This window comes from Corylus avellana, chromosome 3 (genome assembly GCF_965113065.1).
Source record: "Corylus avellana chromosome 3, dhCorAvel1.hap1.2, whole genome shotgun sequence".
NCBI lineage: Eukaryota > Viridiplantae > Streptophyta > Magnoliopsida > Fagales > Betulaceae > Corylus > Corylus avellana.
In genome coordinates, this window is record NC_142492.1 from 12,369,795 (window position 1) to 12,393,654 (window position 23,860).

Consider the following 23,860-nt stretch of genomic DNA (forward strand, 5'->3'; position numbering starts at 1 on the left):
AGACACCCACTATCAAGAAGCTAAAAACAACTTACTAAAAAAAAAAAAAAAGCGCTAAAAACATCACCAAAGTTGCCCTGTTACACATCTATATGATTGGTTAACACCCAATTCACCAAAAAAAATTCCGAAGTAGGTGGAAACCCTAACAGATTTCCGCCTGACATTAGACTCAGTAGCACTTCTAGTATTATACCTGTCAGTAGAACTTCTACGGAGCCTTTCAATTCCTTGAAAATGTAATACTGCCTTAAGCAGAAAAAAACTGGAAAAGGCTACAGAAAGAAAGACCCGGGGCAGCCGTAAACATAATTGTCCATCCTAATCAGTTCAGCCATCTTCTGCTAAGAATTACATGCACATCACCCTTCCCCTCATCTTTTCCAGCCAAAGAAAAACAAATAAACGAATGGTACATCACTATCACTATCTACACAGCTATCTGCTTTGAGCAAACAGCACGTGTTGAATTCTTCTTCAGTGTGGTCTTTGAAAACAGACTTGTGCGCCGCAACCTTGTTTTGAATGATAAAAGAAACTAAAGATCATGATATCCTATGCAACTAAAATTTGATGGATTTTCTCTACACGCACACAAAAAAAAAAAAAAAAAAACATTTTTCTTGGTAAGACAACTGCAACTGAAATGCAACAACGATTTGGACTCCCCACCTTGAATATGCGAGGAAAATCTTCCAAGAGCTTGCTCACAAGAATCTGAATGACAGGATGCTTATAACTGGAAAGTACCCATCTCATGGCTATGCCTTGAAAGAAGTACTTTCCGTTCACCAGCCCATGCTATCCGATAAGACAGGTCTAGATTATGAATCAATAGTTTCAGATTGTCTGCATGACTCAAACCGCTAGCATTTTCCTGCAAAAAGAAATAATCAATGGTGTTAGGTTTAAGGAGCACTTGCAGTGATCTTTATGTGGTTAATCGGACCCAGAGAGATCCATTTAGGGAGACATTGCAAATAGAGCCTGCATAAATGTGGAATAGGGGATTCGTGTCGACACATTTAGATACAATGTTCATACTCACGCAGGTTACATTCTCGATATAAGTTTTTCTCACTTCTCTAACCTGTATAATATATAAGCTGAAGTGAAGAATACATAACAATAGATAGTAGTATCTACTTCAAAATTCATGTCTATAAAACTAATGCCACGTAACACAAAGGAAAATAAATACCTGTGAATTGACCTGCCTATCATTTCCCATTATGCTTGCCATTATGCTTGACCTAGAAGAATTAGGTGAGAAACCCTCCCATGGAGGAACAAAGATCAGTTTGGTACAATGCACGGGAGCAAAATTTCTGCTCAGTTTTTCCCACCACACAGATCCCAGTGACCACCATCTGATCATCAATCCATGCTCAGAGAAAGCAACCAGCCCCTGCAACTAGTATATTTTAGACTGTTGTAGAAAATCATACTTCAAGTATTCAACCAAGAAAACACGGATACTTTAACGGGGACTGATGTATTCGTGTCGAACATGTATTAGACAGGGATAAGGCTCAGACATAGCAACATACATATCTGTCTTGCATCCATGACAAAAAAAAATTAAATTTTAAAATTGGACATCTTTGGGACATATGGCAGAGACATATGGGCCAAAATAAAATTGTCTTAATAAAAAAAGGGTTCTAAAATGTTTTGGGGTCATATATTAGAAAAGAGGATCTGAATACTTTATTTTGAAAATTCAAAGGAACAAATAGCAGATTGATTGATTAAATTTTGGGGATATTATGAACAGTTGACTGATGTAATTTTTTGAATATGAACAATGTCTTTTGAGTATAATAAATAGGAAAGAAGCACATTTTTTTTAGATATATTCTTCAACCTTTGGGTGTTTGGTATTTGTCTTTTAATCAAAAATTAAAATAAAATATACACACAACTGTATATTTCCTTTATTATGTAGTTAACATGTAGCAGTTGCATCATATTCGAGAATGATCGTATCACATATGCGTATCATATTCCATCCATGTCTCGTGTGGTATCAGTACTTCTTAGGTTTCACCTCTCACTAATTGATATTAACAAAAAAATTAAAAGAATTCAAAAAATCAATGGAAAGGGTAACAGGGACGAGAAGACTACAATCTAGTAACACCAAATGTCACAGCCTAATAAAGTGTCATTTTAAAATTTGAATAAGATTAAAAGCGTATGGAAGTTGATTGACAGTAAACACTGATGAAAAGACATTTTCTCAAGATGGTACATTTATAACTGTGGGAAATAGCAGCAGCAACATTGGGCAAATGAATCAATGAAGCGAAGTACAAATGCAGCTGGTTCACATATCATGGAAAAAACTGAATCAAATAAAGAATAGAGAAAACAATTAAAAAGAAAACGAATATGAGCTTGAATGTGTTTGTGTGAGAGAGAGAGAGAGAGAGAGAGAGAGAGAAAGACCATAATAAGTGTTCCTTAACTATGCCATATGCAATGTCACATGCTGTTGAGAGCAGCCATCATTAAATGTCTGCAAAAAGATGCCAGCTAACCAGCTGGTCAAATCTCAAGGAGGGATGGATGTCCTGAGTCCAAGGATCAACCTTATCAGGGTCAGGAAGGTGGATGTTTACGGATGGGTAAGAGCAACTCCCTGGTGCGCACCCCCAACCCACACCCCACCCCCCCCCCCCCAGACACCTTTTTCTACCCCAAAAGTGAAAGAAAGAAGTAAAAGAAACCAAGCTTGAAAAGAGAGAAAAATAGTCAATTGCAAATTATTTGCACCAGTAGTCCTGACAATCAAACAAGAACTCTTCAAGGCCAGTTATCATTAGTGCTTCTGTAATTACTACTCAAAATAACACAATATCACATTTCAGAATCATCAAGTGACATGCCTAAGGAACTTTGTCAAATCAAATATTTCCTGCCAATGCTGCACATATGCTAGATCCCAATTTAAGCAATAAGGAAAGAAAAATTACAATGGAGGGAGGTGTTTGCGTGAGGCTAGATTTGGGAAGGTTCAAAATCACTCAACCTAACTCCACCTGCCAACCCGCAATTTTTTTTTAAAAAAAAAAAAACAAAAAATTACAATATTAAAGATACTAACATTATGAAGAACTCAAAATGACAAAACAAAACAATCAATTTTCATTTTTAACAAAAAGAAAATTGGGTTGGTGCAGGTCAGTCAGATACAGTATCAAAACCAAACCTTTTAAATCAGGCTGGTTATTGGGTTTGTGTCAGCCGTTGCTAGCTCATAGTAAATCCTAATTTAATTATATGACAAAATGAATGCATGTACAAACAAAGGTGCCATAGATAAAGACAAGGTTTTGTCATGGCACTAGGAACAAGCATGACAAGGAAAATTTGTGTTTGTAGGGCCTATCCACTAACAAGTACCTCCCCATCTGGTGAAAAGCTCAAAGCTGAAATTGCAGTGGTTACCACCGTTTCTGATGCTGTTGCAAGCAAGCTTGGAAGTCCAGGAGGTCCACTTGCATCCAAAACCTTGATCTTCATCATACTACATTTTAAAAAAATAAATAAATAAATAAAAATAAAAAATAAAAAAGGAAAAATTGAAACAACTTTTATCTCTTTCATTATTTACAAAAGAAACAAAAGCAAGAGGACTGAAACAGCTCAACTAAAATCGTATGAAGTATGTCTGAAATGTAAAACTAAATGGCCACAGGCACCAGAAAGATGAAACCCTTACTCATACTGATAAATATAAATTCAAGTAAACACATGTACCAGATATATGAAGAAATTTACAACTAGATTGCCTAAGACCACAACTGACAATTTTATGATGTCAAAATTATTTGGATAACTAGACACCAGTTTAGAAGCTAATTGATAATTGAGCGTCTAAACAGAGTAGTATATGCTTGTGTTTTTACTGTTTTAGAGTTAACCGTAATTAACAAGACCCCAAATGTCTTTCACTTGATAATACTTCGTTGAAACCAACCAAGCAAAAAAGCAAAAGTCAACTTTTAGCTATAATGTGATCTAAATTTATCAGCTTCCCAAGCCCCTCTACCAAAATGGTTGTCCTACCGCGCTTACTCGTGTCTTCATTTTTGTGTGTTTGTTCGGGAAAGGGGGAGGGAGTGGGAAGAGTGGGTTGTAAAATTAGAAGGTAGTGAGAGGGGCCTTTAATGAACAAGCTGAGTCTGAAATATATTTAATTATCCTACACTATTTGTAACATGTGTGCATTTCTGGTACATCAGTAATAAATCATTCAGATTCAATAAGTTATATTTTATTTCCTAATACCTTTGCATGTCATACACCCGAATGCTAGCATTGTTAGTCTCTCCAATCACATCCCCAACCGCCAACCTGGTCCATGTGTCATTCAAAGCCACCATAGGAAATACACGCACAACTTCCTTCAAGGCTGTCATTGAACTTTGAAAACAAGTTTTACGCATGACAGAATTGGTAGGGTCCATAGTTTGTAAAATGAAGTTAACCACCTGTAAATCTGTCCAAATGTCATATATAAATTCATATTGAGACCCAACAACAAAACGATTTTAGTGATAAAAATTTAATTAAGTCTAAAGATATAAAAGATCACTCAGCATTGTGAATAACTGTAACATACAGATAAATTAGTTCTTGCAAGACTAGAACAAACCTTGATAGCTGGAGAAGTTAGTGAAGTCACCAGAAACCAAGCAATTAAAGTAATCAAAAAGGAAAGTGATAAAATCATAAGTCCACAGATAAAATAGTATGTAAAAACAAAAAATGTGAAGCAACAAGCAGTTAAGATACAAGTTTCACTAAAGAATTTGGAAAAAAAAAAAAAAAAAAAGATGACAACAGAACTTATTCATTCAACAATTTTGAAAATTTACATATATATAAGCATATATAAAGACATTATATCATGACATCTTAATGTAATTATCTTAATATGAAAAGAATAAGAAACATTTAAAAATCTCATGCATGTAGAGCAGAAAATAAAATGACTCGTGTAGAGGCTCCAAATCCCACAATCAGTAGTAAAACCATATGCAACTATATTGGTGCTGGTGCTGAATTTTCCACAATTTTCCACATTGTCATGCATTTCAGATTTCATTTTTTTTCCCTTTAAATTGAACATGGACCTTTGTGCTACTCAATTAGAGATGGCATTACAAACCTTATCAACGTACTGCACTAAGTTTCTCGGAGAACCACGCACAACCCTGATGAGAGTCATAAGGGATACCAGATGAACAGGTGAATCAGATGCAGTAGACCAGATTTGGCTTTCTATAACAGTTAAAAACCCCAGTATGTCAGCCATTGCTAAACTTGGAAGAAGAATACCAACCAAAGTCTCCCGAATGGCAACTGGTACAACTGGATTTGTTCCAGCTGAGTTGCCTGATGAACCGCTTACACACTCTATTTGGAAAAATATATCTCCAATCAAACGAGGTATTTCAGAACCAAGGCATGCTTTCCATGTACTCTCCATACCTTCTGCAAGGAGCTCTGCTGCAGTGGAACTGTATTTCTCATTCGTTGCCATAACCAATTTCACTAATGGATGAACAACCAGCATTGCAAGACCTGGCTTTACAAGGCTGGGATACCAAATAGCCAATGCTGCTGCAACAATAATATGAGAAGTCATGGCATCTTGGCTTGTTCCTCCAACACAAGAAATCCAGTCTTGCATTTCATATGATTCTACCCAATCAAGTATTTTAGATTCATCAACCTGAGATATTCCTTCGGTCTCTATCAGCTGGTCTGTGTGCAATCTGTTAGCAGATGTTCCCCCTACATTTAAATTCTCATGTTCATCTTCTCCAGTTCCAATTAGAGAGCTCATTTTTGCATGGTCAGCTGCTTTTTGACTACGTAGAGGAAGCGGAATTGCCCGCGAAGCAGTGCAGTGGAATAAAGAGCGAGCAGCCATACGTACATTTTCACTTTCATCTTGCCAGAAACTCACCAAGAGCTGTAAAACAAAGCAACAGAAATAAAGAACATAAAATTAACCAAAAAATTGACTAATCAGTATATTCAACCATGCCACTAGCAGTAGGAGTTCCAACTTTGAAGTGATTATTCTCATGACAGAACAGTGAAACACACCATTTTTCAGTAGAATTTAGGATAAGTGTAAGCCATGTGAGAAAAAGAGAACATGAACCCAGACTATCAGGTTTCCATCTGTTCAATAAAGACATAAAATGAATTAAATCTTACCTGAAGTTTTACAGTTCACAGCATTACTAGTTCTAGTTCTTGATGATTTCATAGATGGAATTTTACTCTTATGAATGCTGAGCTTGCTAGACAAAAAGACAGTGGAAAAAAAGAGAGAATTTGGAATATAATCACGTTCATGTTCTGGAAAATAGTTCTAAGATTCAAAACTTTGTTTCTACTTCTCAATCTTCTTAATAACCAAACACATCAGATGTATACAGTGAGGGCTTAAAACCAGTACATACATATTTCAGTAGTATGTTTTGCACTCCATGACATCTAATTGCCTATAATAACTTTTGCAAAGATACTTTAAAGATATTATATGCCATTGCATCCATACGTCTGATTAAATAAAAACCAAATGAGTACCTATTCATAAACACAGAAAACAATCCTATACTGGATAATCCTGTCCTAGACTGAAATCAAATTATCTATTGAAAATAAGTAGCTTTTCAGGTACTCATCACCGCTTGAACACTAGGAAGTGAGCTCTTTGTTAGTAAACACGCTTCGTATTGACCCTGTTAGCCTAAGTGAGTTGCTCAACTAACATGACACGTTATTGAAAAGAGACCAACTAGATGTACATCTGCGGTCCATCTCTTTTGTAAATCAACCATTAGATTTGTCGGAGATGTACAAGAGATGTAGAAAAAGCATTTATCTATTGAGAAAAGAAAATAAGAATGCTAATTACTATGCAAGGAACTTATTCTTATCAGTGGCAAGAATTCTACACAGTTATTAATCATCAAAAAAGGTGCCGACAAGCAAAAATAATTCTGTACTTTTTTTCAGTTGGCTGGACTAATAAAAAACTAGCCACCTTTAGGTAGAATGTAACACATCAAGGAAATATGTGCTTAATACATAAAGTCAATTTCACACGTTCATACAGGAGGGAAAATCATACTGATGCATTTGAAATATTAAGTCCAGATTAGAAACCTGGAATAACAAATGAATTAGCACAAGAAGCAACCTGGAGTAAAGGTGGCTTCAAATCTGGATTTTTTTCTGCGAAATTCCTAGTATAGAATGCTGCTAAAGCACTGCAAACAATACCCATCAGGTTAAAAAAATAGCAAAAAACATATAACTGGTCTATTAAAGGGAAAAAAAAAATTAACATTGCCACACTAACGATTTTTCTTCAAGAATTTTTATCACTGGACAACTGTCTTTGACTTAAATATTTCTCGCTTTTATGTTTTTCTTGATCTTTTTTCTTTTGCTAGCTAGGTGTTTCTCTTGTATCCTATGTACTTGGGTTGCGCCTTTTGCGCTTTTTAATAAATTGTGTTTACTTATCAAAAAAATAAAACATTGGCACACTATTCAGCTAGTAGAAGAAACAGAAGAATCAAAAATGAGAAGCAGAATTACATTTATGCTAGAGCAATAGGAAGCCACATATGCAAGAGGTTGAAGAGCAACCTCACAATCAGACTGCTTTTCAAATAAATGTTCACCTCGGCCTAAGTCAACTGAATGAGCTATACCTTATCCTTCATTTGAAATTTTCTTTAAGTAATAAAAATAAACATAAAATAATGGCCATTACTTTTCCAACCATATGGAGACAATGAATACCAGCAGACAAGACAATAAATTAATATAAAGAACATAATCATATCCAGATGGCCAATGTGACTGCAACCAACAATTTTTACACAAAACATGTTTTTTTTTTATAAGTAATGTTTATATCAAAAGCGCAGAGGGGCGCAACCCAAGTATACAGGAAGTATACAAGAGAAAACGCCTAAAAAGAAGAAGAGAAAAGAACAATAAAATCAAGATAGCTAATCACTAAAGGGGCAAGCCAAGCTGCAGTCCAAATGAAAAGCGTGTAGAAGAAGAAAGCCGTGAGTTCCTCCAAAGATCTCTCCGAGTCCTCAAAGCATCTCGCATTCCTTTCTAACCATAAACATCACATTAGGCATAGAGGAACCATCTTCTACACAACAGCGCTCCGAGAATGCCCACCCGACTACCAACAAGCAAACAAATCCACCACCTTACTAGGCATAACCCATGACAACCCAAACCGGCTAAAAATAGCATACCATAAAGAGCGAGCAATCTCACAATGGAGAAGAAGATGATCGATCGTCTCCCCGTCCGATTTGCACAAGCAACATTTATTGATCACAATAAGATTCCTTCTTCGAAGATTATCAATCGTGAGGATCTTCCCTAACACCGCCGTCTAGGTAAAGAAAGCCACTCTCGAGGGTGCCTTGGTGCACCAAATGCTCTTCCAAGCAAACGGATTAGCCTCTGTGCTAGCCAAGACATTATAGTAAGATCTAACATTGAACTTCCCCTTGCGAGACGGAATCCACCAAATTTGATCCTCTCCTTCCCTATTCATTCTATGGGAATACAATAGAGTGTAGAATGAGGCTAACACTTCCAATTCCCAATCATGAATCAACCGAAAAAAGCTAACATTCCATTGAAGAACACCACCCGTGAAGTCCATATTGTCAGCGATAGACATGTCTTTAGCACAAGCTATGTTGTAAAGGCCTGGGAAGACTTCCTTAAGACACACTTCTCCACACCAAACATCATCCCAAAATCTGATTTTGGATCCATCACCTAGATCGAATCTAGGATGGCTGGAAAATAACTGCCACCCCCTACTAATATGCCTCCAAAGACCCATCCCATGGGGCCCAGAAGTGTCAGCGGAATGCCAACCACCCCACTCAGAACCATACTTGGCTTCCACAACATTTCTCCACCAAGCCTCTCTGTCGCGTGCGTAACGCCACAACCACTTCCCTAGCAAAGCCTGATTGAACAGTCTCAACTTTCTGATCCCTAGTCCTCCTTCGGAGATAGGAGAGCAAACCTTGTCCCAGTTAACCAAATGAAACTTGAACTCATCGTTTAAACCTCCCCAAAGAAAATCTCGTTGGAGCTTCTCTATATGCCTAGCCACCGAAACAGGAATAGGGAAAAGGGACAAAAAATAAGTAGGAAGATTAGATAAAGTGCACTTTATAAGAGTAACCCTACCTCCCTTAGAAAGATACAATCTTTTCCAACTTGCCAACCTACGATCAATCTTTTCCAAAATATCACCCCAAATGGTTTTGGCCTTAAAGCGTGCGCCCAATGGGAGCCCCAGGTACTTCAAAGGCAAAGACTCCGTTTCACAACCCAAAACACCAGTCAAATCTCCCAAATTGGCCACATCACCTACCGGGACCAAAGCTGATTTAGCCATGTTCACCTTTAAACCTAAGACAGCCTCAAAACAAACAAGTAAGGCTTTAATGGAACGGATTTGATCAGTATTCGCCCCACAGAAAACCAATGTATCATCTACAAAAAGAAGGTGAGATATGCTAACCCTCTCAGATAGACTGGCTCCCACTGAGAAACCCGAGATAAGACCACTTTCAATGGCAGCAGTAATCATCCTACTAAATGCCTCCATAACAATGACAAACAAAAACGGAGACAACGGATCCCCTTGCCTCACCCCTCGAGAGCTACTAAAGAAGCCAGCATGAGTGCTGTTGATCAACACAGAAAAGCAAGCAGTCGAAATTCATTGCTCTATCCAAGAACACCATTTCTCACCAAAACCACACCTCCTCAACAAATACAAAAGAAACTTCCAATCAATGTGATCATAGGCCTTCTCCATATCCAATTTACAAAGCACTCTCGGTTCCCCAGAACTGATACAGCTATCCAAACATTCACTTGCTATAAGAAACGAGTCCATGATTTGCCTGCCTTTTACGAAAGCGTTTTGAGGCTTTGAAATCACCCTATCCATCACCCTCATCCTATTAGCAAGAACTTTGGCAATAATCTTATAAACACCACTAATGAGACTAATGGGACGAAACTCCTTAAGCTCGGATGCCCAAGGAATCTTTGGAATAAGGGAAATAAAAGTAGCATTAAGGCTTTTTTCAAACTTACCACGGGTATGAAAGTCTGAAAAAACCGCCATAATGTCTTCCTTTATCACTTCCCAACAATCTTGAAAGAAAGCCATTGAAAAACCATCCGGCCCAGGAGCCTTGTCTCTATCCATACCTTTCACCACCTCCAACACCTCCCTTCCTCAAAAGAAATTTCTAGCCGATCAGCCTCACCCGCTTCCAAACTTTCAAAATCAAGGTTATCCAATCTAGGCCTCCAATTGCATTGTTCGGAGAACAAAGACTTATAGTATTCCACTGCATGATCCCTAATGGTGTCTCGATTAGAAGTAGGATAGCCATTGATACATAGGGACTCAATGGAATTACACCTTCTATTAGAATTGGCAATCTGATGAAAGAACTTAGTGCACTTGTCTCCCTCCTTGAGCCATCGGATCCTAGATTTTTGTCTCCAACTGATTTCCTTTTGTAATAGAGCAATCTCCAATTCCCTAACAACCACCCTTTTTCTTTCCTTCTCGCCTTCACCTAATCCTCTCTCTTCTTCCAACCTATCCAAAGTCTTCAATTCCTCTGCTTTTTCTATGCAAATAGCATTCACATTTCCAAATTCGACTTCATTCCAATTTTTTATGTCCATCTTTAAAGCCTTAAGTTTCCGGGCCAAAATGAAACTCGGAGTGCTAAAACAATTATAAGACGACCACCAAGTCCGCACCCTATCCACAAACCCATCAGTTTTCAACCACATATTTTCAAATTTAAAAGGCCTCTTACCCCTATTCAAGCCATCACAATCGAGCAAGATGGGAAAATGATCCGAACACAATCGAAGCAACCTTTTTTGGATTAGGCTAGGATATTTGACTTCCCAATCCGGAGAGACTAAAAAGCGATCAATCCTAGACCGAGAATAGGAATTGGACCAAGTGAACGTCCCTCCTGCAAGGCGAAGATCCATATGCCCCTGCTCTGAAATGAAATCCGAGAAATCGGACATTGCAGTGTTGAACAGCGCTCTCCCCGACCTTTCACTTGGGAAGTGAGTGACATTGAAATCTCCACCAATAACCCATGGCACCTCCCACCAACTAATAAGACCAGCCAACTCTTCCCAAAGAAAACGTCTAACAAAATCAAGATTCGGGCCATAGACCCCCGCAAAAGCCCAAACAAAATCATCCTCCACATTTTTGAAAGAACAAGCTGCTACAAACTCTCCGACATAGACCTCGAGCTTCGTGACCACCCTTTTGTCCCACATCAGCAAGATGCCCCCTGAAGCTCCATCAGCAGCAACAAAACACCAATCGGCATAAGCGCAACCCCATAACTTTTTCACAAACCTTCTAGAAATAAACTCCATCTTCGTCTCTTGAAGGCATACAACATCCACCTTCCATTGCCTAAGCATATTTCTCACCCTTAAACATTTATTACCCTCGTTCAAACCCCTCACATTACAAGAAATAATCCTTGGCTTCATAACAATTCTCTTTGAGCCCTACCCTTAACCCTCCCCCGACAAGCACTACCTTCATAATTAATGGAGCATGCCAGATTATTGAGTTCTCTCGAACCTCTCTTACCCGCTTTAGAGGCCGCACCCGCTCCCTTTCCTTCATTGCTTGCAATGATATTTGCGAACTGCTCTAAAAGCTTCCCTTCATACCCATCACATGAGATCCCCCCATAGTGACTAAATTCCTCCACAAGCTTCAAGAATCTTTCGCCGGAATTGGACCCCTTATTCACCAACAGTCCCTTAGCTGGACAGCACACCAGCGGATTATGATCCTCCACCTCATATACTTCCAGCTCTAGACCTGCCAAACCAGTCTCCTTGAGAGGAGTAGATTTTTCCAATGAAGAAATAGTCACCTCCAAGCTGGTTTTAGAGAGCCCACAGTCCAAAACCTTCTGGTTCTCCAAGGAATCATCCAAGTAGTCCTTCTCCCTTCCTTCCATCCCTTCTATCATCCCAACTTCCACCCCTATCTCAGAAGAAACCAACTATACAATTCTAGACTCTTTCTCGCATACTCTCAGGGGTAATGAGTTAGAAACGTCCCCAGGTCTAATCACCACTACCCCCTTAGGGACACCTTCCTCTCTACCGGAAATAACCTCGTAAGCATCCCCTGTCTGTACCTCCCGTGCCACAGGGATTGTCGGAACACTTGGCGGCACTACCCCCAGAGAAACGAGACCCCTGGCGCCACCCACCACCCCTCCTGCCTCCTTCACCAGCTTCATCGACGTCGTCTGCCTCAGACCCAGGTGTAGAACACCCTCCATTATGTTGGTTATACCCATATCGGCGCTAATCGGAGTGCCTGCCGGCGCTACCCCCAGAGAATCGAGACCCCTGACGCCACCCACCACCCCTCCTGCCCCCTTCACCAACTTCATCGACGTCGTTTGCCTCGGACCCAGGTGTAGAACACCATTCATCATGCCGGTTATACCCATACTAGCGCTAATCGAATCTTTTCCCAGAATACCCATCACAGATTTCGCCAGTGAACCCATCTGCGGCTGACCCAGAGAACTATGAGCTCCAGCGATAGAAGAAGATGCTCCTAGGTCACCAAACTTTGTCGACGTCCAAGCCTTTTGATGCTTTTTCACTTTCTTCGGCCTTATACGCTTATAGTGCTTAAAAAACTTTTTGGGCCCAGCATTCACCACGTGAGTCTCACCCATCTTCTGTTTGGGCTGAGCCTCAACTCCCCCCAAAACACCAGAATTAGATTGCGCAGGCCCAAGACTCGAAAGCCCGTTAGCACACATTCCTCGTTTTCCTTCTGCCAGCCGCTTCAAACAACACCCAATCTCCAGTTGTAATTTTTCCAACGAATTCCTTAAGTTGGCGTATTCGAATCCTCCAAAAACCACATATTCTCCATCAGAAAATTCCTTCCCACCAAGTACAATACGTCCTTGCACAGCCGCCATTGCATGCGACAAAGATTCGCTATCCAGCAAAACAGTGTTCGCCGGAGATGAGTTCACCGGAGGGACGGATTGCATCGGCGATAGAATCGTCGGAAATTTACTATCATAACTCTGTCTATCACCGTCTTCCAACAAGACTCCCTTATCCTTCTCCTTGCCCAAAATTTTTGTCGGATACCCCATTGAAGGCTTGAGAGAGGTTGCTGGTCCTGAACAAATTGGAACATCGACTTGACTAGGCTTCAACGTCTGTGGCTCGACTTGACCTGCATTGCTTCGACAGTTACTTAGGCACCCTAGCGACAAGTTCTGTCGATGGCCAAAAAAGTTCCTCAGTCAGCCGAACCGTGGATTGCAACACCTCAATAAAGCTTCTTTTTTTCTTCACTGCTTCATTACTTTGGTTCACATAAGGTTGAATGAACCTCATGGCTATTTGCAGCTCAGACTCAAGTTTGCTCCACCCTTTCTAGTTTTTTCCTTCCGGCACCATTACTACCCTGCGCTTTTCCCTCCCCTCACATTCTTCAATCACCAAAAAGCTGCCATACCTATTAGAACATTTCCGAGCTAGAACTCGAAGGTATCCCGACTTAGACTGATCTCTGAACACCCTAGAATCCTTCACTAAAACCAACTCCTCAAAGACGTGCAGAAGCCACATTGCTTCATTCCTTGCCAACCTTATAGACCTCACTAGACCCCTGCTTCTCTCCTGGAACAACAAACCAGTATCATTATCCTTCACCATCATCTGAAAATCCTTGGATTCCACCGACCAGCTTCTTAATAAACCCATCTCTCTACCACCGGCAGCCCACCGGAGACAAGAAAACACTCCTCACACACCTCCTCCGTGAAGGAAAAGAAGAGAAAGAAGAAAGCTTTTTTTGTTTGTCTGCCACTCTTTCTTACATAAAATTTTTAACACAAAACATTATCCATACACCTCTTCCAATATCGGCCAAGATTTAAACAAGATACCTTTTTTTCTTTATTATTTTCCGCTATTTTGAAATTTTAATAATCTTCCTTTCCTACACAACTTTCCGCAAAATTGAAGCTTCTAGTTTTCACCTGAACACATACTAGATTGAGATTTTGTAGATTGATGGCAATATTTAAATGCACAACTCAGCAGGGTAGAATGTGAAGAATAAGAAATCTTATATAAATTATACAAGTAGATTCTGTAGATTGATGCCAATGTATAAAATGCACAACTCAGCAAAGTAGAATGTGAAGAATAAGAAATCTAATAAAAATAATCCAAGTAGATTCTGTACGGTAATTTTTTGTGGACCTTTGTTAATACCTGCTGGCAGCAGAACCAGAGTGAGACAGGCTAATCATGCGTTGGGCAAGGGAGACCATCGTAAGTGACCTCATCGCACTAAATTCTGATGAGGATTTCCAGAGCTGAAATAGTGTTTTCAATTTCTCAGGAAAGTTCTCAATGTCTCAAGAAAAAAAAATGGAGGGAGCCAAACAAGAAAAACATGTTTCAACATTAAGACAGTTGATCCAAAATACCTCAAGAATGGCACTCGACCCAGGAAATGTCAAAGTCAAAGACCCTTTGTCCCCTAGCAAACCAGAAGCTACAATAATATTCTCTGGCCTCTTTAGCTTCATGTCAGTTATAAGCAAATCATCAAGCTCACAATCTACATTCCACAAATGTAAAAATGACAAGGTAAATCGAAGTAAGCATTCTTCAAGTGATCTAATCCACTCAAGCTCTTCTATAGAATCAGTCGTATGCTCATTCACATCAGAACCATCATCTATATTTATCCTGCCCCCACTTGGTGTCTCAGTAACCTGTTCCTTCAAATTGGTACCATCTAGCTTATCACTGCCATTGGCAGTGCGTTCACCCTTCTGATGAAGAAACATCAATGACCCAAGGTCAAAACTCAGTGTAGCAATTCCAGGGAATGGGCAATAGCATTTAATGGAAGGCTTGTTGCTTTGAAGGATAGATGGAGTGATTGGAAATGGTTTTGCAGAAATTCCTTTGCCAACATGTGCATGTGAAGTGTTGGGCTCAATTATATTTGCCATACTCCGCACCCCATTTGATGAAGTGACCAACTTCTCTATATTATTTAGATTAGACTGAGAAAAGATTTCATCCTCAATTATTGGAAGATTTAATAAGGAAACTGAGGTATTTCCATTCAATACACTGCCAGATATCGAATTCATGCTTATGCCTTTACAAAAATGATCAAACATTGAATGAGAAGCGGTCCCACGAAGAACCCGCTCCCGAGCACCTGTCTTTACATCCCAAATGTACAAAACACCGCTGGCATCAGATGTTCCTGAATGGTTTCGGCAGAGGCATGCAATATAACCTCTTACACCATCCCATACAACTTTAGCAGGATAGCTGGGGTGTCCAGGAAACATTCTCTCAACTCGTAGAGTCTCAAGAGAAGCCAGAGCAACACATGAGTCCTCCCCAACAGAGAGGAAGCAGTCACTCCAAGGATGGTCAGTCCGGGATGGGGGAAGAATTATTTGGTGCACTGGAGCCACATGTTGGTGCATTACGGTAATGAGATTTCCTGTGTCAAGATCCCATATACGAACTGTGCAGTCCATACTTCCAGAAATTAAAACCTGACTGAAACTCCATCCTTTGGCAGTGCTGACCATGCGATGTGCTGCCAAGCATAATACAGCACCTGCGTGCCCTAGAAAATATTGTCTGGATACATGTGAACCCACTTCATGGTGTGAACTATTACCAGAAGAAGTTAGTCCATGAAACAAATTAAATCTTACAACCTCTACTTCCCCACTAAAGAAGCCATACACAAGAGCATAAGGTGCAATGATATTTTCTGAAATAATCATAGAAGAAGATACTATCCGTCCCTTATGGGACTGATATTCTGCATGTATATTGTCACCACTTATTGGACATGGAACAGATTCTTGCTGAGAACTTAATTTATTCATTCTGTTACTGGGGCCCTCAATTTCATGAAGTGAAGTAGAGTTTGCAATCCAGTCAACAAAAAAACCGCTTTTCCCATGCATTCTGGACTGCCAGCACACTTTTCCTTGGTCATCATGTTCTGAATATACTGACCAGATTGTGAAGTGGGGTTTCCACTGTAGAGGTTCTTCAACATAAAAGCAAAGTGATTCAATGCAAAGAAGATAACGATTCAATTGAACGAAACGAACTGATAATCTCACATCAAAGGGATGAGAAGCGGTAGGGATCTGACAAAGAGATTCACACTTGAATATGTTATTTAAAAATGATACTGCATATACAACTGCATCACCTTTATTATTCCACACTGCAAAATTGGTTGTAGATATTCCCTGAAGTTTGTCAGCATTTAGCTTACTCCCAGAATCTTCACTTTCAAGAAACATTCCCCCTATAACATGTGACTGAGTAGACTTAACTTCTAGACAAAGGAAGTTGTCCACAAAAGAAATCTCTCCAATCTTAGTACCACTGGTCAATAGTCTAAATATACATTGGTTTTTCAAAACAAAAGCGATAACATTTCCACAGGTTGCAATTGACACAACCTGCCCACCTTCACTGAACCCATCTTCCCAAACATTCATCTCCAACTGAGAAGAACTTTTATGCAGACCAGTCCCGTTGTCTCTACCCCAGTGGGGATCCTTTAATATCGGAACCAATTGCAGCCTACCAAATGAATCAGCCATGACTACAGAATGCTTCTCTTTGTGTTCCATGGACGAAACTACGGCCATAAACCTCAATGAACTGATAGATAAACTCCCATGAAAAACGGTTTGGACAATCATAAGGGTATATGTATCAACAATAACTATAGCGCACTTCGGCGGTTTTCTGTGCTGGGACTCTCTATCCACCGACTCCTCACCTCCTTCCATGGAATCAATGGAATGATGACCAGACAAATGAACAGTATCTACAAAAGAACAGCCAATACACACATATCTTGCATTTGAAGGCAATGTTCGAACCATGGATGGACCACCTACCCAAGGAGGCAATTTCCTCCTTCGTCTACAATGCCCACTGCTTCTGCTCCACAAGCACATCACACCATCGGTACACACACTGATTAGCGCATCACAATAATCAGAAGTAGAGGTGACCCCAACGTCACTTGAAGAATCCAGCTTTTCATTTCCTGACACCACAACAGGATAACAAATGCCAAGATCAGCTATGGGTGCGGCATGGCCACACAACATAGCTATTGGTTTAATTTCCTGTCCAAATGAAAACTCATCAGATTGGTGCATTATCAATTACCTTTTTTTTCTATAAACTGTGGAGAAGCAAAATTCATTTCAAATCTCGAAAGATTTAAGAGGATCAAGGAAAATGCGACAATGCGCGATGCTGGACTGCCTTTTGCTACTGGGATTTCAATCTTAATTTTGGCCTTAACATACAAACAAGAGTATAAACTAACCAAGTATCTGTGGTTAAAGAAAAAATGAGTCATATGGTGTGAGAGTATTTTTTGGACGATATGGCGTGAGAGAAACAATAGGCATTTCGAGGATTTGGAAAGCTCTATGGAAGAAATTTTAGCCTCTTTGTTACATTCCTTGTATTTGTGGACTGTGGCATACCTTTCCCCTCTGTCGCTTAGCTATGCGGATTTTCTTACCCGCTTCTCTTTTTCTAGTTAGGTGTTTGATGTAGATTGGAATTCAAGGCTTATCTTATCTTATCTTTTAGTCTTTTATTAGGTTTTCTTTGTTAGTTGTTTATTCTATCTTATCTTTCAGTCTTTATTTGAATTAGGTTTCTTTGTTAGTCTTTTATTTGGTTTAGTTGTCTTTCGTAGACTTCTAAATTAACTTTATTTCATTGTTATCTTAGGACTAGAAGTCTTGGACTATAAATATATGCTTATAGCCTTTAACAATTCAGATTTGGATTATTATTGAGTTTTTTTAATAAGAATTACTCAGAGTTGAGTTTCTTCTTTATTTTCCTTAAACCTTAGATAGAATCTATTGTTTTTAAGAAGATTTCTTAGATCTCTTAATAGTCTTAAGATCTAGAAGTATTTATCCGCTGCTTAATGTTGTTATTCGCTACAGCCCACTAAGTAACGCTGCATCAGTTGGTATCAAAGCTCAATTACTTTCCATGAATGGGGAGGAGCAACCGCTTTGCACACATGAACGAGATGCACGTGCGCACGGAGGCAGCACGTAAGGAGCAACCAGCGATTCGTTTGCGGCACATGGAGGAGAGGTTTGGTGGTCTAACCGTGTGGAAGGAGGGGCGTGCGCGCACCCATCACGAGGTCCCTACCGATCACTTGGCCGACATGGATGGTCCGAGCATTCGTCGTCGCCAACCAAGACTACGATCCGCGGAGGCGGAAGGCAAATCTATCGCTGAACCTTGGCAACACACGAAGGATCAATTCAGGGCTATGAGGGATTAAATTGAAGACCTCACTACCCAATTATCCAACTTGTATGGTCAACATGTGAACAGATCTAGAAGCCCGTTTGCGGAGCGCCGAACGCACGGACGTCAACACCTTGCGCAAGCTCATGCCAATCGGCGGGTAAGTAGATTCGAACTCAAAATTCCGAAATTCGACGAGGATCTAGAACCTGACGAATTTCTGGATTGGGTGTTGGCTGTTGAAGAGGTTTTTGAATTCAACGGGGTGCCCGATGAACAACAAGTCTTTTTGATGGTACATACATTCCAGGGAAGAGTTGGTGCGTGGTGGCAACAACTGAAGAGAACTAGGAAGCGGGAAGGCAAATTGAAGATCAATAGTTGGGAGAAACTATTGAAATACATGCGCGTCGCCCTATACCCCCTGTGTACTAGGGTTGCGCCCCTCTGCGCTTTTGATATATAAACATTACTTATCAAAAAAAAAAAAAAAATACATGCGCGTCGCTTTCTTGCCCCATAGTTATACCATAGGTCAAAAGTCACAAAATTGGAGACAAGGGTCTATGGCTGTGACAAAGAAAATAGAAAATTCATACAAAAAATAGGTATTTAAGGAAACATGGAGTGAGATGAAGAGTCAACGACATGCCAATTGGACCCCTACTTGCCAACCACAAATCCATAAACCGAATCCATATTCTGTGGAGGAAAGGGAATCTGTGGATGAAGAGTTTCAGGAATCCGAATTCATTGATGAAGAATTCAGACATGAAGATGTTGAAGATCCTTCGCAAGGATTTGGGGATTGGGACTCACCACCAACCTATAATGAGGAGCCCGAAGAAGATGACTCATGGGAAGAAGAAAGACCCACGGAGGAGCACGAAAAAGATGGGGTTTTTCCCATGTTTGGCGGTCTCTATCCAAAAGAAGATGGCCAATTGGTAGAGGAAGGTCCCACGGATGTCATCACCAATTATGTAGAGGATGGCATCGCCGATTATGAAGACGTTGAAGAAGATCTTCTAGGTGCATTACCTAATTTTAGTGATGAAGAATTAGGTTATGTTGATTTTCTTGGTGTAGACGATATCTTATCCGATTCTCATAACAATGATTGTGATGAGTTTTATACGGATGATGACAATTATATGTTCATGAGGGAAACAATGGCTAACCCATTCTTGAGTACTTTCATGGCACGTGGAAGGGAGAAGTACGGCAAATTCGAAGAATTGCCAAGTGGTGTGTGGGGCCTTTGCAGCAACCATCAAGATATTTCGAAGAGAAAGAACGTCACGCTTATTTTGGGGTGTTGCCATGTCTTGATCTTGAGGAACGGAGAATGGAACGAGTTGACAGGGCACCCGAAAGACCGTGGAAAAGACAGTCCGAATTCGAGGGCGAATGCTCTCCAACCTCGGGTGGATGATGTAGATTGGAATTCAAGGCTTATCTTATATTTTAGTCTTTTATTAGGTTTTCTTTGTTAGTTGTTTATTCTATCTTATCTTTCAGTCTTTATTTGAATTAGGTTTCTTTGTTAGTCTTTTATTTGGTTTAGTTGTCTTTCGTAGACTTCTAAATTAACTTTATTTCATTGTTATCTTAGGACTAGAAGTCTTGGGCTATAAATATATGCTTATAGCCTTTAACAATTCAGATTTGGATTATTATTGAGTTTTTTTAATAAGAATTACTCAGAGTTGAGTTTCTTTTGTATTTTCCTTAAACCTTAGATAGAATCTATTGTTTTTAAGAAGATTTCTTAGATCCCTTGATAGTCTCAAGATCTAGAAGTATTTATCCACTGCTTAATGTTGTTATTCGCTGCAGCCCACTAAGTCACGCTGCACCAGTGTTCCTCTTGTATATATCCAATGTACCTTTGGGGCGCCTTACACTTTTTAATAAAACATTCTTATTACTTATCAAAAAAAAAAATTGAGTCAAATAAAGAATAGCACTAGACTGGCGTACAACAAAAATATGCTAAGAGTTATTAATTGAGGCTAAATTTGGTTACCAAAAAAATATAGGACAATATAAAGATTGAAACTATACTTCCAAGCCTTAGACCCCATAAAATCTATCTTAATATACTAATTTAAAAATAAAAGGTAGAAAATAAAAGAAAACGCTAGTCTAATGTGAATCTTCTGGTAAAAATTGAGGTTTTGGATTGCAAACAAATAAAGAAAGAAAATAAGCCAATCACACATAACACCAAAATTTCATGTTTCAGCTTGAAAACACACATCGGCATGCGGAGACGATCGAGGAAAATGCTCTAACAAAAGATTGAGCAAGTGAAAACAACACTCAAATCCAAAGCCCCAAAGCACCTAAGCCTCACTCACTCATGTGATTATCTTTCAATCTCCAAAAAGCTACAAGGCTACTCCCTACATGAGTGGACCACTTTGGGACAAAGGAAATCTTTGGAAACAATGCTTACCATAGACTCACTAGAAAAATAATTCCCCTCTCCAATTCCTATCTCTTATTGGACAATGAATACCGAATTACTAATGTCTCGAATTCCTTCCACATTAAGAACCCAAAAAACTAATTTTCTCAAAATAGGAATTTGAGGCAATTTTCAACAAACCTGATTGAACTGGAATTGAATTTTAGGAGTAACTTTTTAAGAACGAAAGAAGCAAAGCATAAGACATACAACTCGTGCATTGTATTTCTCTTTTTTTTCTCATACATTTTCTCAGGAAGGCGCATGTCAAATCAAAATAAATCCATTTGAATCATGTAAGAGGATTACTGTGCTACTCGGCAAACAGTTTTAGTTCAGATATTTTAACAAACAAGTAATGAGCGAAAGCAATGGGAAAATTGTAGATAACCGAGTTGGAGTACCGGGTTGGGATCAGCGGAGGAGAGGCTCCACCAGACGATGGAGCCATCGGATCCGCCGGTGTAGAGAGTCGGAGGCTGGTTCAGCACGGCGGTGGCGGTGACTCTGTGGGACGGAGGCGTGCCTGACCATATGCACGCAACTGATCGGCACTTCATTGAATCAGTGAGTCAAGGTGAGCGAGCGAGCGAAAGATAAGTTGGACGGAAAGACTTTACGGAACGTAAGAAGTTAACCGGAGGGTTATTCCGTGTGCCTCTGGCGTCGCGTGATATTTTTGTTTTTTTTTTTTTTTTTTAAGAGAAATACTAAACGTCAATATTTTTCTTATTTACTGTTCAACTACTAGATTTGTGAACTTATAATCTAATGACTGATTTATTAAATTTGTAGAAGAATATAGGCAAAATATAGAAAATTTATTGACCTCTGACATTTATCTTTTAAATACATCAAAATCTAATAATCATTTTTTATTTTTCCAAAAAATAATCCTAAAGAGTTTGAGAACCATAAGACATACAAAATAGACATGATTGGTGTCAATATTTTGTCTATATTTGAGTAGTATTTTTGTCATATTAAAAAATGGAAAGACAAAAATATCCATCGAATATAACTAAATAGATATTATCTAATTCAAATTAACTGAAGAAAACCCTAATTCATTTTTTCATTTTCTCCTACAAATTTTTTGTAAGTAACATCAGCCTATCTATAAGTCAGTGAGGTGTTAAATTTACATGCCTTTTGTGCTTTTCCAATACAAGATCCATACGGATTGGTTGCTTAACCCATAAAGACGCATGAATAGTTGTAATCTGATATTTTTTCTTTTTCTTTTTTTTTGTGCGTGTGGAAAAACAGATACTACCGGAGAAGCGTAGACATGTAGTATTGTCAACTAAAGTTGAAATCCGGCTTGTGAAAGCTGAAAGTATCAACTGGCCATATCTTGAATGTAGAATGGAAATTGCTCAAAAAGAATGGGATAAGTTGGACGCACAATGGAAGAAAGAGGTATTTTAAGCAACCTTTCTTTTATGTTGGTGGATTTCTTTTAAGCGCTCCTGAAGGTATGGAGTTGAAGAAATGGGACTATTAATGGAAGGCGTCAACTAAGATAATAATGACTGCAGGATCTTATTGTGCTCCATCAACGTTAGCCTTTTCACTTTTTTTTCTTTTTTTTTTTTCTGCTCAAAGCGGGAGAGGGGGGAAAGTTGTAAATTAGGTTGGATTATGTTTGTAAGTTACTGTAGTTGGCTTAAAGTTGACAGAATACAGCTTGAGTTATATTTTCAAGTCCATAAAAGTTGTGGAACATGTACCAAGATGTGGAACTGATATTTTGGGTTTGTGGATAACCTTAATATTTTCTCTAATTTCTTTTAATATTTTTTAGACAAATAATTTATTTAATCCAAGTCTAATATCAATAGGGAAGGAAAAAAGTGAATTCTGATTTGCCTTTTTGAAAGTGAAAAACGAACCTCATAGGAAATTCAAGATTCATATTCATGTGCAACAGATTGTACCTAGTTAACTAGGCCTTCCCTGGAGTTAGAAGCTCCTACTCCTGTTTGCTCTAAACTTTTTTACAATTCTTTTACACCTTAACTGACACGTCTCAGCATATAATGGAATCAAATCAGCCACTAATTTTTTTTCTAATCATATGCTGACACGGCTATAATGTAAACTATCCTTGCATTCTTTTAAAAACAGAAAATAAATGTTCGCAAACTTTAGAGTTCTGTGACTGCGAACTGAATGGAGTTAGTTAAATTGTGACAAAATATGCTAGACATGCTTAATTAGAAGAAATTCCTAGCTCAGTTGGAAGAAATTTTTGAATTAGTGAGATGGGTTTAATTCATTAGTACAGCTTAGCCAATAAGTAAAATTAGGGAGGTGAAACCCCCCCCCCCCCCCCCCCCCCCTCCCCTCCCCCCCCCCCCCCCCTCCCCCCAAAAAAAAAAAAAAAAAAAAAAAGCACTGGCTAGGTTCTACTACTTAGCCCAAAAAAGGGTTCTACTAGATGCTTATAGAACAAAAGGCCATATCAATGACTACTCCATCAATTCCAGCAACATAAGCTGCCATGTATGCTAGCATTACTAATACCAGTAACAAAATGTACTTAGTCCTATTAAAATGTGAGACTCAAAAAATACCAGAAACAAAATGTACTTCTTTATTGTCAGGATAAAAAGGTAAACAGATAACAGATTCCCTTCTTTTCTTTTTCTTTTTTTTTGGAAGGATTCCCTTCTTTTCTTTCTACAGATATATACATTCAAAAGCTGCACTCAGAAAATTATAAAATGAGTAAAATATTAAATATCCTCTTTGAGATTTTGTTACTTTATTTTTCTTCTTTAGTTGTGATTTTTATCACAAAAGGTTCATGTGATTTTGATAATAGACCAAATTAATTCTCTGTTAGTT

General features: G+C 39.0%; 1 protein-coding gene across 3 annotated transcripts; it reads right to left on the bottom strand.

Annotated features, from left to right (window-relative positions):
* Window positions 1–227: 227 nt before the first annotated feature.
* LOC132175377 (Transducin/WD40 repeat-like superfamily protein) lies at window positions 228–21,679 on the bottom strand. 3 transcript variants are annotated; one of them, XR_009439420.2, is made up of 10 exons: window positions 21,412–21,679; window positions 14,658–17,369; window positions 14,440–14,543; window positions 7,232–7,301; window positions 5,180–5,989; window positions 4,297–4,499; window positions 3,409–3,532; window positions 1,202–1,408; window positions 673–877; window positions 228–515 (listed from the first exon to the last, which is right to left on the bottom strand). XR_009439420.2 is itself a non-coding variant. In XM_059587315.2 (9 exons), the coding sequence occupies exons 1-9, from the start codon at window positions 21,565–21,567 to the stop codon at window positions 734–736; spliced, it is 4,530 nt and encodes a 1,509-aa protein (XP_059443298.2). In that variant the 5' UTR covers window positions 21,568–21,679; the 3' UTR covers window positions 228–733. The 3 variants fall into 3 exon arrangements, 2 of the variants coding, with proteins under 2 accessions (XP_059443298.2, XP_059443299.2); XM_059587315.2 differs by having other exon boundaries at window positions 228–877; XM_059587316.2 differs by lacking the exons at window positions 228–515; window positions 673–877; window positions 1,202–1,408; window positions 3,409–3,532 and having other exon boundaries at window positions 4,338–4,507.
* Between the last annotated feature and the right edge of the window lie 2,181 nt (window positions 21,680–23,860).

What these genes read in the sequence shown, in the direction of transcription:
- LOC132175377 (XM_059587315.2), bottom strand. Translation starts at nt 21,567, where the DNA reads ATGAAGTGCCGATCAGTTGCGTGCATATGGTCAGGCACGCCTCCGTCC. An exon ending in TGAAGCCACCTTTACTCCAG is followed by an intron (nt 5,990 to 7,231) that starts GTTGCTTCTTGT and finishes TTTGTTTTACAG; the next exon opens with CTCTTGGTGAGTTTCTGGCA. An exon ending in CGGGTGTATGACATGCAAAG is followed by an intron (nt 3,533 to 4,296) that starts GTATTAGGAAAT and finishes TTTAAAATGTAG; the next exon opens with TATGATGAAGATCAAGGTTT.